Below are 14,336 nucleotides of genomic sequence, written 5' to 3' on the forward strand. Positions count from 1 at the left end.
CTCAAATGCAATCCTTTCCCACAATAAAGGTTGCTGTGCGAATAGTGCTCTCTGAAGCCTTTGATAATCTCTTGTCATTTTCTCTTCTGTTTTAGCTGATGGATGCACTGACTGGTCTGTGGATTACAAGAAATATCAAGTTCTAATGGGAGAACCTGTTCGTATAAAATGTGCACTCTTTTATGGATATATTAGAGCTAATTACTCCCTCGCCCAAAGTGCTGGACTTAGTTTGATGTGGTACAAAAGCTCTGGACCTGGAGATTTTGAGGAACCTATAGCTTTTGATGGAACTAGAATGAGCAAAGAAGAAGACTCCATTTGGTTCCGACCAACAGTGGTGCAAGACAGCGGGCTCTATGCATGTGTTATAAGGTACTATATTTTAATATACTGCATTTTAATTAACCATATCTGAAACATGGCTCTTAATAGTGAGAATTTTGTGCCAAAGAAAAATGTTTTCTGAGTGTGTTCCTTTTTCTTCTCCTCTTGGTATTCCTTTCCCTAAAGTATTTCATGCTTAAGTAGAATTACTATTGAATGTCTTGAACATTTTAAATTGTTTTTTGTATAAATTTAGGTCATTTGTAGCAAAATCTAAAATTTATAAGATGGGTGGGACTTGATGCATAAGTGCTGTGTTCTTGCTTCTGATTCTGGTTTAACTCTTACAATCACTATCCTAGAGTAAAAAGTTTCTTTTTTACATTCAGATTTAATTTTGTATGTGTTTTATTAAATGGTTTCAATTAATCAATTTTTTTCTGTAAAAACATGTTATTTGATGTAAAGTTGTTGCATCGAGGAAAATGGAAGGTGAAATTTCAGCATTTTTACGAACATACATCCTCTAGAATCACATCTGGCTTAACCTGAAAATAGAGGCTGGGTGCCAGGTATCTTTCAAAGGTGTTTTACCTTCTGATACATTAAGATTTACCACCATAACTTGGACTAGATACTGCTTACTGCTTTCCGAAACATGTTCAGCTTCTTTCTGCATCTTTAAAATGGCTTGCACTGAGATGTTGTTTCCAGCCCTTTGCAGTCAAAAAGATCATCTAGGCACTTTCATATTGTCTCACAGCCTTATACTACATTTTCACTAGATGTGAAATTATGCAAATTAGAATTTCTACATAGAAAGTACAGAGAAGAGTCACTACTAATTGTTCAAAGGTTTGAAACAATTGGTTGTTGCAGTTAGCTGAACAGACGAAGCAGCGTTCCTCTCTGTCTGCACATCTACTACTTAAGCCAAATATTTAGTTATGTTTAGATTATTATTTTTTTAGATAAGTGAGTAACAGTAACCATGAAGTTGGCAAAAGTTTTGTCAATTATTCCATACTGCTATTTAAAATACCGTAATTAATTCCCTCTGTTTAAATAAAGAAAACCTTAAATATCTGATATTGCGTTTTCCAGCAAGTATAGATAAATGCTGAATTTAAATAATCAGACATACTTTAAAATGTGTTTATCATGTTGACCTGTATTCATGCTTTTTCTAAATGGATTTCTTTTTAATCTGGAGGTAGATAAAGGCATGTTCTAATCTGCTTTAAGCTACATACTGCTTTCTTAACACGTGCTTAATTTCCAGTTGTCAGTGCTTATACATGTAAATTGACATTAGATTTAAAAAAAATACAGTACTAATTAGGTTTTGATCCTGAATACTCTTATGAACAGTTACAAAGCCTTTCACCTTGAGGAGACCCACTAGAATAAGCAAGTGTTGGTTAAAGGGTTGGTACTAAGAAGTCTGTGCTTGTTATTATATCAGTGTTTCAGTTTAAAATTTGTTGGATGGAACCTCTCAAAGGTATGACGAAGATGGTTATGGACAGACACAATCCTCATTTCAGAATCAGAGGAATATATTCTTTTATGTGTGTTTTGTGCTTACTGTCAAAGGTTACTTTCAAATAGTTTCGAATGCCCATTTAGAATTAAATTTAAAACTTAATACTTTATGTTCCTAAGATAAACATGTATTCGATATTTTAATGTGAAATAAGTAAATTTAATTACTCAGCAGTGTAATGGTTCCCTTTTTTGCCTTTTTCCTTCAGATTCTCACACTATAAAGTGATTATATGACAAAAAAAAAAAAGAGGCTGAACTGATGCCATCTGGCAAAATTGTGTATTCTATCTATACTTCCAAAGTTATTGCTACAGAAATATCTAGAAAAACCTCTCACATTAAATACCTGTCTACTGCTCTTTACTGGTCTCATCAGAATACTCAGCCCCGCTGTCACTTTATGCTCGGATAACGGTAGAATATACCAAAGAATCTGGAGAAGGATTAGTGATCAAGAACTGTAATTTCTTTCAAGGAACAAAGTGATGGCATGGGATTTAGGACTTTTTTTCTTGCAGATTTGAAGTTTTTGTTTATTTTAATGACAAGGTCTTTAAATGCCTTCAGAATGATGTTATAAACTATTTTAGTTTAGAGGACGCAATTGAGAAGTTAAGAGGCTTAAAATTACCTAGTAGCAAACTTATGTATGTGCAGTGTGATGCTTGCAATAACTTGAGTAGGAGAGCAGGGAGAAGGGATGGACCTGTGAGGTAATGAAGGCAGGCAGTAAAGGGCAAATGGGCAAAAGCAGAACAGTGCTTTGAATAAATGGCTCTGCCTTGTTTTTATTTCAAACTTACTTGAAGGGGTGTAACAGTCCAGTACTTACTATTTTCTTTGATCAGAAGCTCCTTTCTTCAAAGTTCTGTGCCTTTGCTACCTGTGCCAACAGTAAGGAAGAGAAATATATCTATTGCATGGGACATCTAGAGAACAACATGCTGGAACAGGTTGGAAGGCACTAAATGAACAATATTAAAAGGGTAGTTAGTGGACCAAACTAATTTCTACAGTGACTATATTACAGTAGAAACATGGGGTTTCACTGAGTAGAAATGTTCACATTTTCTGTGAAATTAACTTAGGGATAGCAGTGAAGGCTGGCTCTTTTTCCTTCAGAAGCAAAAATACAACCTTCATCCTAATTCACTACTGTTCACAATACTCTCACCTTTAATTTCTTATCCCTGCTTTTCTTCCTACGGCAAGCTGGCAGCCATTAAGGAATTGAAAAAATCAATTTATCAAGGCACTGCTGCACACCCATAGCTGGAGAAGAGGAGTTAGACAGCTAGAAATATCTTTCAGCTTACTACGGTCAATGCAAGGACTATGAGCTGATTGGTAGAAAATGTATGGGCTTATACCCTGCTTACAAGGAAGAAAATAATGTAGTTTGTTTCAGGTACAGCACTGTACCATTCTGCAGCAACTTCTGTGTGCTACAATTTTAAGGAAGCAGAAGATATAATATCTTAAGTCTTTCAGTGGATGTCACACCACATGGTTGCTTGTTGTTTATCGTATATGGGCAGTAAATATAGCTAGATAAGCTGCACGAAGAGTTAATTTATGTATTCAACTCAAGCTCCCAGAAATTGTGTGTGTGTGTATATATATATACACCTGGTATAACAGTAACTACTAAGTACTTTCTGTCAAACTTTCTGCTTCCTTTAATGTTGCAAAAAAGCTGAAATATTGTTCCCATAAAACTGACATTTCCTTCATGTTTTCATCTTTTCCTTCCCTGCCTGGAAACTTCTATTACAGTATCTCCAATAATGGCCCAACCTATCATCAGTTCTGGTCAATGCAGTGCAAGAGGAAGGCTGGACTGGGATTTATGCTGAAGTGCTACAATGGGTTGTATTGCAAAAGATGAAATAGGTTTTTATGATACATTCAGCCAGAGTTTTGCATTGCATTTCTATGTCAGTTAAATAGTGTTTAGAAATCATCTTTATCACTGCATACAGTGTACGTAGAAACTCAGACATCTTTCTGAATCTGAATATGTTCTTATTAACTAATGACTTTGTTGTTTTTAAACTCATGTTTTAAAGTGAGGCTTCTTTTACATCTGTAACTAGAAATTCTCCCTTTAGAGCTAGAGATAATGTATTTTCCCTTGTAGAAATCAGTTTGGACATGTAACATCATCTTTCGTCCTCCACTTGTCCTTATTAATGATGGTGGTAGTAGCCCATTTACTTTTCTGTGGTTGAGTCTGTGCAGACTTATGTTTTTGGATGTTTACGAACATGAATTGCTTTGGTAAGCTGAAATATTTAGTGGAGAAAAATGCATACAAGCAACCAAGTCTTGTTCAGAAACATGAGAGTGGCTATAAAGTAAGCATGAGATCCAGACAAAAATAGGTAACAATAAAAGTTTAAATAATGCATTATAAATTACATTACAGATTAAAAACCTTCTCCAACTTTAACACATTCAGAATAAATTCATTAGGTACTTATCAGCCATAATACTGCCTATAGTTCATTCACTGATATTCAGCTTTGAAGTTTCAAATTCAGCTCTGATTGCCAGGTTCAAAATGTGAATAACAGCAACTGTGGACATGGTTCAAATTTATTTGCAGCCCCAGTCCGTAACAAACCTGAGCATCTGCTTGAGAATCTTTAACTGTTTATATTAGTCACACACAATGTAGCATTTTAGACAGAGGTAAAGACTGAAATACAGTGAAGCATATAGAATTCTCTGGTTTTACTTAAGAAGAAAAGAAGGAAAAAGAGAGAAAGAGAGAAAGAGAGAGAAAAAGAAAGAGAGAGAAAGAGAAAGAGAAAGAGAAAGAGAAAGAGAAAGAGAAAGAGAAAGAGAAAGAGAAAGAGAGGAAGGAGGGAAGGAAGGGAGGAAGAGAGGAAGGAAGGAAGGGAGGGAGGGAGATTATTGTCCAGTCTTATATATAGCTTCATTACCCTTGCTATGGCCTTGCGTATCTGAAGGCAGAGGCTTCGAATACAACAGTGTTTCTTACTCATTTTCTAAGGTGAGCTGTTTAGTTGTATTTTAAAGATCTCTACTTAGCTTCACAGCAGCTGTATTTTTTGGTTTTATGTTTATACATAGATATACACATGCATCCACACATACAGACATTATGTTGCTGAATAGCATAACATCCCTGCCATACAGTTCAGTTAGTATATAATTTATTTGACAGAAATAAAATAGAATAACTTTAGAGATATTTTAAATAAAAGAACATTAATTTTCTCGCTAAAATTTTCAACTAAAACCGCTTCAAATTATCTTTCAAAATCATCACAGTGTAGGACTATATACAATACATTTTTTTTTTTTTTCCTAGGCATGATTGGAAACCTGAGATAGCTCTGAATTTTTGAAAAATAGTCCTTTATCTTTATCATGTAAAAATTCATTTTCATTTTAGGTAGCATGGATTTCCTGTGCTGATCATCTTCAAATACAGAAATATTAGTTTTCTGTATTTTAACAGATCTAGTTTTGAAAGATAGTGTCAATTATAGCTTAACCAATGTAACTATTTAACTGTTTGTTTATGTACAGCTAGTTAAAATAATTGCCATTATATGAATGATGCATTATTATCAGCACATAGTTATTTTGTGAAGTAAACATGAGATAATAAATATGAAGTTTAAAATAACAACATATGCAATTTATTTTTAGAGAAAATTCCCTTAGTCTTTTGTTTGTTTGTTTTTGAAGAGGTTATGGAGCCTAACCATCCCCTGTAGTAACTTGAATTACCAATGTTCAGTCAGATATTATGAAGTCTTGTTCTATTCATTTTAAGAATATCTATTTCTATATATATCATTCTGTTGGTTCCTAAAAACCATACATTGCACATAGTCATAGTATGTATGCACACAATTGTTTAATGCATTGTCAGAAATCCTGAATACAGAACGTATGAGGTAATCTTTGCTTTAGTGAAGGAAATGGTGAGCAAAAAAGAGATACAATTAATTTTTCATAAACCTTGTGCAAGCACCATTTCTTCATCATCTTGAATAATGTAAAATATACAAATGGGAATTACCATTTCATGGTACCAACAATTTTATAATCTGACTTATTGTAGGAAGGGCTTTTACCCTGGCCATATATACAGTTTTTACCAATTATTATCTTAAGAAAAGAGTAAGTGTTCAGATAACAACTAGATGTTAAGTCTGAATGAGAATCAGGAACCACAAAAAAGAGAAAATATCTGAAAATTAAGCCTTACGGCAGTTTGTCTTACAAGTTCAAAAACATGGTGTTCCCTAGATCTGCATGCATCTGGTTACATTCAATTGTGTTAGTAACAAAGAAATCTGACAACAGATAAGAGAAATAAGCTTTCTTAAAGGAAGACCAAATGTGCTAGCTATACACAGAAATAACTCTCAGAAAAGCCTGCTAGTCTATTAATTCCTTTAAGTAAGTATCATCACAGTGGTAAAGTAATTAACAGAAAAAGAGCACTAGAAACAGATTTCAAATTACTCCAAAGCCGTTTGGAACGCAGATTTGCAAGTTTTCATGATTTGCATTTATTGGGATGCTTTTGAGTGAAGCTCAGAGATCCTGGTTTAGAGCATTGGCCTACACAAAGAAAATAGTTTTATAAGCTTTTAGCAAATAGTCATTCATAGCAATATGGCAAGAAAACTGAGGAGATGGAAAAGGAAAAACAAAAAAAATAAGAATGGAGATGTCTGCACCATATGAGTTATTTAAATGTTTGAGCCACCATTACAGGTCATTGTACAGAAGTCAACAACTCTGACAGCCTCTTAAAGTGGTGTGCAAGTTCAGGAGAACATTTATTGCACACAGGAAGAGATGGATTTTCCTTGGTCCCCTCCTTAATGTTGATTTGGTTTGTAGAGAGCAGGGGAGGCGATTGACTATGCCTTCATTATTCCTGCACTCCATTTGTAAGCTTGTCTGAGTTTTTTCCAAGGTCTTTTTCTTCTGTGAAAGTGTTTGGTAATCACTACAAGGAATCTGTCTCTTACGGTGATCAAGGATTGACCCACCTCCTTTTCAAATGTAAGCTTGGTAGACTAGCCAGACATCCATGAAATTTTTCATTACTACTTGGGGATACCTTGGTGAGTAGAAAAAGCCTTCAGACTAACATTAGGAATTTATACAGGTTGGGCTGCTGGAGCTTACATTAAGTGTCCTGTACAGATGGAAAAAGCAGTTGCTAGTTCCTAGAAATAAATGAGATCTGGGATTTTCTTGAAGCTGCTGCTTGTTGGAAGTCAGGTGTTTGAAATCTACTCATTCTCCATTCCCCCTGTCCTTTTGACGCTGCAGGAGATCAGCTGTCTGACATTAGCATCTTTATTGTACATGATAAATACCTTTCACCTGCATTAGGACAAAACAAATGCCTAATAGTGAAGAGAAAAACAGGTGAGCGCAGGGTACATCTTCTCATTGTTAAGTTGATATAAGCTATGCATAATTCCAGCATGTGTTTGGTATTTGCTTGGCTCAGTGAGAACTTGACACTGAAAAACAAACAAGCAAGCATGGTGGTGAATAGGTAAAGGAGCAATATGATCTTTACAGTGGATAAAGTTATGATTTTAAGTGAAGAGTCTTGGTGGACTAGATGTAAGCAAGTCTGAGGACTAAAAGAGTTAGTCCAGAGAATTGTTTTAGGTAAGACTTCATTAAAGGATATATTAATGTATACTGAGGGGAAAGTAAGTAATGCCTGTACTTACACAGAATAGAGGATGGATGTTGATATTGGAAATGGAGAAATGATACTGGAAAAAAAGAAATTGGTGTATTTAACTGAGCAGAAGGCATTGTTAATAACACATTTTAACAGCTCTGAACTTACAGGAATGGCATAAACATGCTTGAGAAAAGAGTTATTTGAAGAAAAGCCTTCTATATGATATCAAGTTTCTTTTACTACTAACTCTTGTGGTTGAGATATTTGCTGAAATACAAAAACGTAACAAATAACTTAGTCTGACTATTGTATCCGCTATTTTATTAGAGGTTTGTTTGCTTGTTTGTTTGTTTTTTCCTAAGAGTACTTTTAACAAACCAGTTTCACTTGCCCTTTGATAGTCAAGGGGTTTTTTTGCCACAACTACATTAATATTTCTGACCAAAAAAGTAACACTTCAGCTCTCATTTTAGTATAATACTAAAATATGACTGTGATGTTTGTTTTTGCAGCTGTAATTTAAGAGGGAGAAGTCCTAACAGGTTGCATTAAGATGCATTGTTTGTAGTAAGAAAAACAATTTCTCTTTTGTTAAAGAATAGACAGTATTTTGTCCATTTTACACTCTCCTGCTAACTAACTTTGTCCATCTTAGAAAAGGACCAAAAGCCATGTAGCAGTATTGAAGAAATGGCCTATCAGCTTCCCTTTCAGCAAATGTGGGAGAAGGAGAAAATATAGATAAAACTAATTATATATAATAGATACTTAAGTGAAGGATAGATAACTTTCTTCCAGGCACAAGAGAAAATGGAAGACAAAGGCAAACAACTAAAATGACTTGCACATATTTTCAAAACAATGGCTTCAATTTTTTCTTTGGACACAAAGTTTGTTTATAGATTTTTGTATAGTTTTCTCTAGCATAATTAAAAACAAACAAGTTGTATAGCTACTAATAATATGGGCCTCCTACCTTGTATGTGATTGTTTAAGTTTGTTCTCAACATTTTATTTCAAATTATGTTTTGAATCTCTGTCCTGCAAATGCTTACCTCTGTGTATATAAACAGCCTGCAGGTGTCCAATTCAGTTTAAGCATCTAGATGCTAAATAGCTGCATGTGAATTGTTTCCTTCTTTAATTGCCATTGTTCTTAGGCCAGAGAGCAATTTAGCTGATGTTAAAATATAGCCAAGACTTGATTCAGTTACACAGGGATAGGTGTCTAATACTATTTTAGAGGCACTAGGAGCATTTCCAAGACATTTGGAAGGGAATGACATATATGGCACTGATCTGGAGGAGGCTGAATGTAGGATACAACTGGGCAAGCCTCATGCCACTACACACCCACTCTTAGATAAATAAAATGAGCTTTTTGTGGCTTTTCAGCTAAACTATTTGCTAGGCTCCATCAGCCAGACTGACAGCTACAGTAGGCGTTTAGGCATAGCACACAGGTATATGAATGTAAGTGGATCACAGAACTGAAATGTCTTAAACTGAGTCCCAAACTAAATTAACTTCATTTGCGTATTCATATCACATACATTGAAATGCACTGGCTGATGTGAAAGTTAAGGGAGATATCTCTGCACTCAGTGCTATGTCATGAGATTGTCATTTTAAAATATTAAACTTATTTAAAAAGAATGCAATGTAAGAATGTAATGTGATTGAATTAATTTATAATCTAAGTTCTTCTGAAATGCAAATCTAAAATAGGGGTTGAGGCTTCCAAAATTCATCAAACTGACTTAAAAGCCCTGAGTTCAACAAACAAGACTCTTTCTCAGTAATTATATTAACATTTCCAAGTTTTCTGCACAAATAAATGTTACAAATACCCCTTTAGAAAATGGAAAGAAAAGCAGCAGCTGAGATTCTTCAGTCAGACTCCAAGAAGCATCAAATATTAGGTGATCTGTGATGAAGTCTTGCATGACTCTTTCAGAAGGGTTGAATCTGAAAAGGGGTTGTGTGCGCCATAACCCAGAAAGGTTACAAATACAGTAGAGAGACTGAAGAGAACCTGCCTGCTGACTACTTTCTGGTGCCATTACGGTAGGAACGAGTAAAGATGGGAAGAAGGTGCTACATTTTCAGGATGTCTTTGGAACAATTCAATCAACCCTTGCTTGCTCCAGCAATTAAACTAATTCCCTCAAACCAAGACTGATCAGTCCTAGCAGTGTTCAGAAGTTCTTTCATGGTCCTTGTTCTGATCCTTGCTTCTCTCTCCTCTCTCTTCATAAATCAGAGAATGGCAGCCAATATTACTGAAAGTGAAGAAGAGGTTGTGTGGTTCCCAGCCTCTGCCCCTCTTTTTCTTCTCTTCAAGCTTCTCCTCTATCTTGATCAAACCACAAAAAAATAAAATCCTGTGACTTCCTTTTTATCTGATATAGCAAGAAAGGAGAAACATCTTTGTTGCAAGTTTTCAGACTAGGGCTTTATTATTTATCAAGGAGATGTTCATCTGTGCTATGGAAAATTCAGTAGATGTAAGAGGATGGCATGGTGATAAAAATTAAAAAAAAAGAAAAATGTTTGGCTTTTCTTTTTTCATTTTGTACCTATGGGGAGAAATATTTCAAGAGAATCTAGATGCAAACCACATAGACATTTGGAAACTTGTTATAGTCAAAACAAAGTCATCAAGGGGGAAAGAGTAGTAAAAAATCAATGAAAAATAAAGTAGACTGTAGTCAAATAAATTTTATATTTTCATTTAAGTTTTCCTGTATGTCTTAGAGATTATTTTCTTTGTCAATCCAGTAAATAATTTTACTGAAATTCTGTCTCCTAGACAAAAGCACTAGCAAGAGTTTTTCAGGTGTGGTGTGTCTGGGTTTGGTTTTTGTTTTATTTGTTTATTAGTTTGCTTTTTTTAAAGACCTTTTGATGGTGATATTGTTGCACAGAAAACCTTGAAAGCAGTGAATCACAAAAAAAAAAAAAAATTCCAAGAACTGTAGAAAGCTTATAAGATAACTCTTAGCTCATATACATGGCTCCAGATTTCTCTGTGTGGTTTTGGTTTGGGTTTTTGGTTTTTTTTTGGGGGGAAAAGTACCTGGTTCTCATTAACAAGACATATGAAGGAAAATTAATCAGCTATGCTACATGACAAAAATGCAAAGTTTTAAATGTAAGAAGACCAAATAAATACATAATAATAATAAGGGGTATAACTGGGAGATTAAAAAAAATGTCTTGATTATTTTAAGACTTACCTCACTGGTTTTGAACATCAAAAATTTTGTGCCCATCCTTTTGGAAGAAAAATAGTATCTCTCACCAAAAAGATGTAACAGCATGAGTTGCAGGGAGAGGAGTGAGATAAACAAGTGAAGAAGAGATTGAAGAATAAATGTATTAGCCTGTAGAATCTTGAAGGCAAGCTATCAATATTCTCTTGTTGGAAAGCCTTGTTCTGACTTAATTTGGTTTTGCTTGTTCTTTTAGTCTCTAAAGTCTTAAAGAAATAAAGAAATCTCTCTGTTTCTCTAATCATGTATCTAAACAATTTTTGAGTGGATTATATTGATGAAGCCTGTGAATTTTATCCATTTTCATTGTCACAAGGGTTTCTTACATAGAATTGTTTTAAACAGTGATGGCTATTAAGATACATTATACCTGTTTTTAAGGGTATCTTCCAATAGTCACAGATGGGTTCATCAAAATTTACTAATCTGAAAGTCTACAAATAAAAGCGGAAACTTGAGAATAGATGCTAAGACAACTCTCTGTTATATGCACATTTTTAATTAAAAATTAACAATATATAATATATTATAGATAATTATAAACTACTACTACTGGAAAGACTATGCATAATTTTTCTGCTAAAAATTACATTTAGCATTTATGTAGGGTTTTTTTCTTATTCAAAATGTAAATTAGGTGCCGCCCATCTCACTCAGATGGTATAGTTAATTGTTAACAATCTTGCTGAAGAAAAATGAAGATCCAGACCCTCAAGATAGTAAATATCTTGAAAACCAGTTAATGGATGTTATTACATTTATATATTTCCTGGGACTGAGAAAGAGAGGGATTTGGATTAAATATTTTTTTTTTTATACTTTTATATTTTGGTGAATGTCTTAGTAGCATCCATTCTCAAATGCTTATGTCCACTAAAGTACCTATGGACAAAACGTTTGACCCAAATAGTTTGTGCTCAGTTCATTATGAGATAACTGATAGCTGGTCACCATGGAGGGAAGTGGAGGACAAAAGCAACAGATACTCATTTACGCAGCCTGCATGTTAATGAAATATTGCCTTGGAAACATGGGTCATGAGGAGAAGCAAATTACTGAGTCTGGCAATGTCAAATAGCAGGTTTTTTGCAGAAGTGCTGATGCACATGAATCAATAGTCTAGTGTGAAGAGGGTAGAGTACTTGGAGGAGTCATGCTGAACCTCAAAGTGACTTCAGGTTTGATGTGCTAGAAGTAATAAAATGAGATCTTGTAACATCTAAATCATTTGGATCTAAAGAAAATTTCTCTTGTTCTGTTATGATAAATTCAGAGTTCACATGTAAGTATAAGATAAATAAAGGTCCATGTTTTCAATGACCATATTTCATAATGAATTCACAGAATCACAGAATCACTAAGGTTGGAAAAGACCTGTAAGATCATCATGTCCAACCATTAACCAAACACCACCATGCCCATTAAACCATGTCCCACAATGCCATGTCCACACATTCCTTGAACACCTCCAGTGAGGGTGACTCCACCACTTCCCTGGGCAGCTTATTCCAGTGTCTCACCACTCTCTCAGTAAAGAAATTTATCCTAATATCCAGTCTAAACCTCCTCTGGAGCAACTTGAGGCCATTTCCTCTTATCTTGTCACTCGTCACTTGGGAGAAGAGGCCAACACCCACCTCTCTGCAACCTCCTTTCAGGTAGTTGTAGAGAGCGATGAGGTCTCCCCTCAGCCTCCTCTTCTCCAGGCTGAACAACCCCAGTTCCCTCAGCCGCTCCTCATAAGACTTGTGCTCCAGACCCCTCACCAGCTTCATTGCCCTTCTCTGGACACACTCCAGCACCTCAATGTCCTTCTTGTAGTGAGGGGCCCAAAACCAAACACAATATTCGAGGGGCGGCCTCACCAGCACTGAGTACAGGGGCACGATCACCTCCCTGCTCCTGCTGGCCACACTATTTCTGATACAGGCCAGGCTGCTGTTGGCCTTCTTGGCCACCTGGGCACACTGCTGGCTCATATTCAGCCGGCTGTTGACCAACACCCCCAGGTCCTTTTCTGTCAGGCAGCTTTCCAGCCACTCGTCCCCAAGCCTGTAGCGTTGTCTGGGGTTGTTGTGACCCAAGTGCAGGACACAGCACTTGGCCTTGTTGAACCTCATACAATTGGCCTGGGCCCATCCATCCAGCCTGTCCAGATCCCTCTGCAGAGCCTTTCTACGCTCAAGCTGATCAACACTCCCGCCCAACTTGGTGTCGTCTGCAAACTTGCTGAGGGAGCACTCAATCCCCTCATCCAGAACGTCGATAAATATATTAAACAAGACCGGCCCCAAAACTGAGCCCTGGGGGACTCCGCTTGTGACCAACTGCCAAATGGATTTGACTCCATTGACCACAACTCTCTGGGCTCAGCCGTCCAGCCAGTTTTTTACCCAGCGAAGAGTGCACCTGTCTGAGCCACGAGTCGCCAGCTTCTCCAGGAGAATACTGTGGGAGACAGTGTCGAAATTGATTCATCAATTCCAACGGTGACTGTAGAATAACTAAAATGTAACTCTCTTATAGTAAATATGTGCAGACTTGATGGTAGTTTGGAATTGGTGAATTTACAAATTTTTTTTAATGTCTTCCAGACATAAATCTTACAAGCAGAGTTAGCAAGTAAAATTGTTTGTAACACTGAAAATAATATTGTGCAGATATTCCCACTATAGAGGAAAACTAATGACATTTGCATATTTGGTGCATGCTTAGTGATACCGTCTATCAAAGTAACACAGCCTGGTGCTGCTAATTTCTTACTTCATCTGTTATTCTGCATTCTCATATTTAATGTTGTGCTCCCTCATTCAGAAAGTGGGCTTCAGTTACTGTTGCTTTTCTAGATCCAGCAAGAACTATTTCTCTCCCCTGCAATTTCTAGGAAAGGTGTTTCTGCATTTTTGCTGCCTTGACAACTGGAACTGTCCTCCTTCAGGCATAGATTTGAATATGCATATATGTATATTATTTGAAGATAAATACGTATTATATATAATATACAACATGCATATGTATATGCAGGTAATAATAGGATTAATGAGTTTGAGGCCCAGGTACTCTCAATCTAGATGCCGTGAACGTTATCCTTACGTGGTACAAGTAGCAGTCAGTAACCCTCAGCTGTGGTATGTTATTAAATGAAGAGCACATAGTTGAATATACCCTCATGGTTCTGTCTTTACAGATAATAGGTAAATGACAGTCACAGGCAGTTTCTGTATATGTGACATTATAGCTGCTAAAATAACTGTGGTTCTTTGTATCTTCAGTATTGTTTAAAGTGCTACTATTAATATGGTACTTTACTGCCAAAGGTTGAATCAAATGCATTCAAAGTTGTGTTCATTGTTAGTGTAACGTACTAAAAGTAGCTTTGCTAGGTACATCTTTGCTTTTGGCTGCCATTTTCTTGTAGTGTTTTTCTGTTTGTGAATTCTTGGCAAAAGACAAGGTCTTATAAAAATGAAATTTATTTCAGC

The 14,336-nt window shown here is 35.8% G+C and overlaps 1 protein-coding gene across 1 annotated transcript in view; it reads left to right on the forward strand.

Annotated features, from left to right (window-relative positions):
* The window catches only part of IL1RAPL1 (interleukin 1 receptor accessory protein like 1), a 381,033-nt gene that overhangs the window by 22,277 nt on the left and 344,420 nt on the right, over positions 1-14,336 (forward strand). Inside the window, exon 5 of the mRNA XM_059817534.1 lies at positions 96-375. Coding sequence (XP_059673517.1) covers positions 96-375 — 280 coding nt within the window. The remainder of the gene's footprint in view (positions 1-95; positions 376-14,336) is intronic.

This window comes from Gavia stellata, chromosome 1, assembly GCF_030936135.1.
Source record: "Gavia stellata isolate bGavSte3 chromosome 1, bGavSte3.hap2, whole genome shotgun sequence".
In the NCBI taxonomy this organism is placed as follows: Eukaryota; Metazoa; Chordata; class Aves; order Gaviiformes; family Gaviidae; genus Gavia; species Gavia stellata.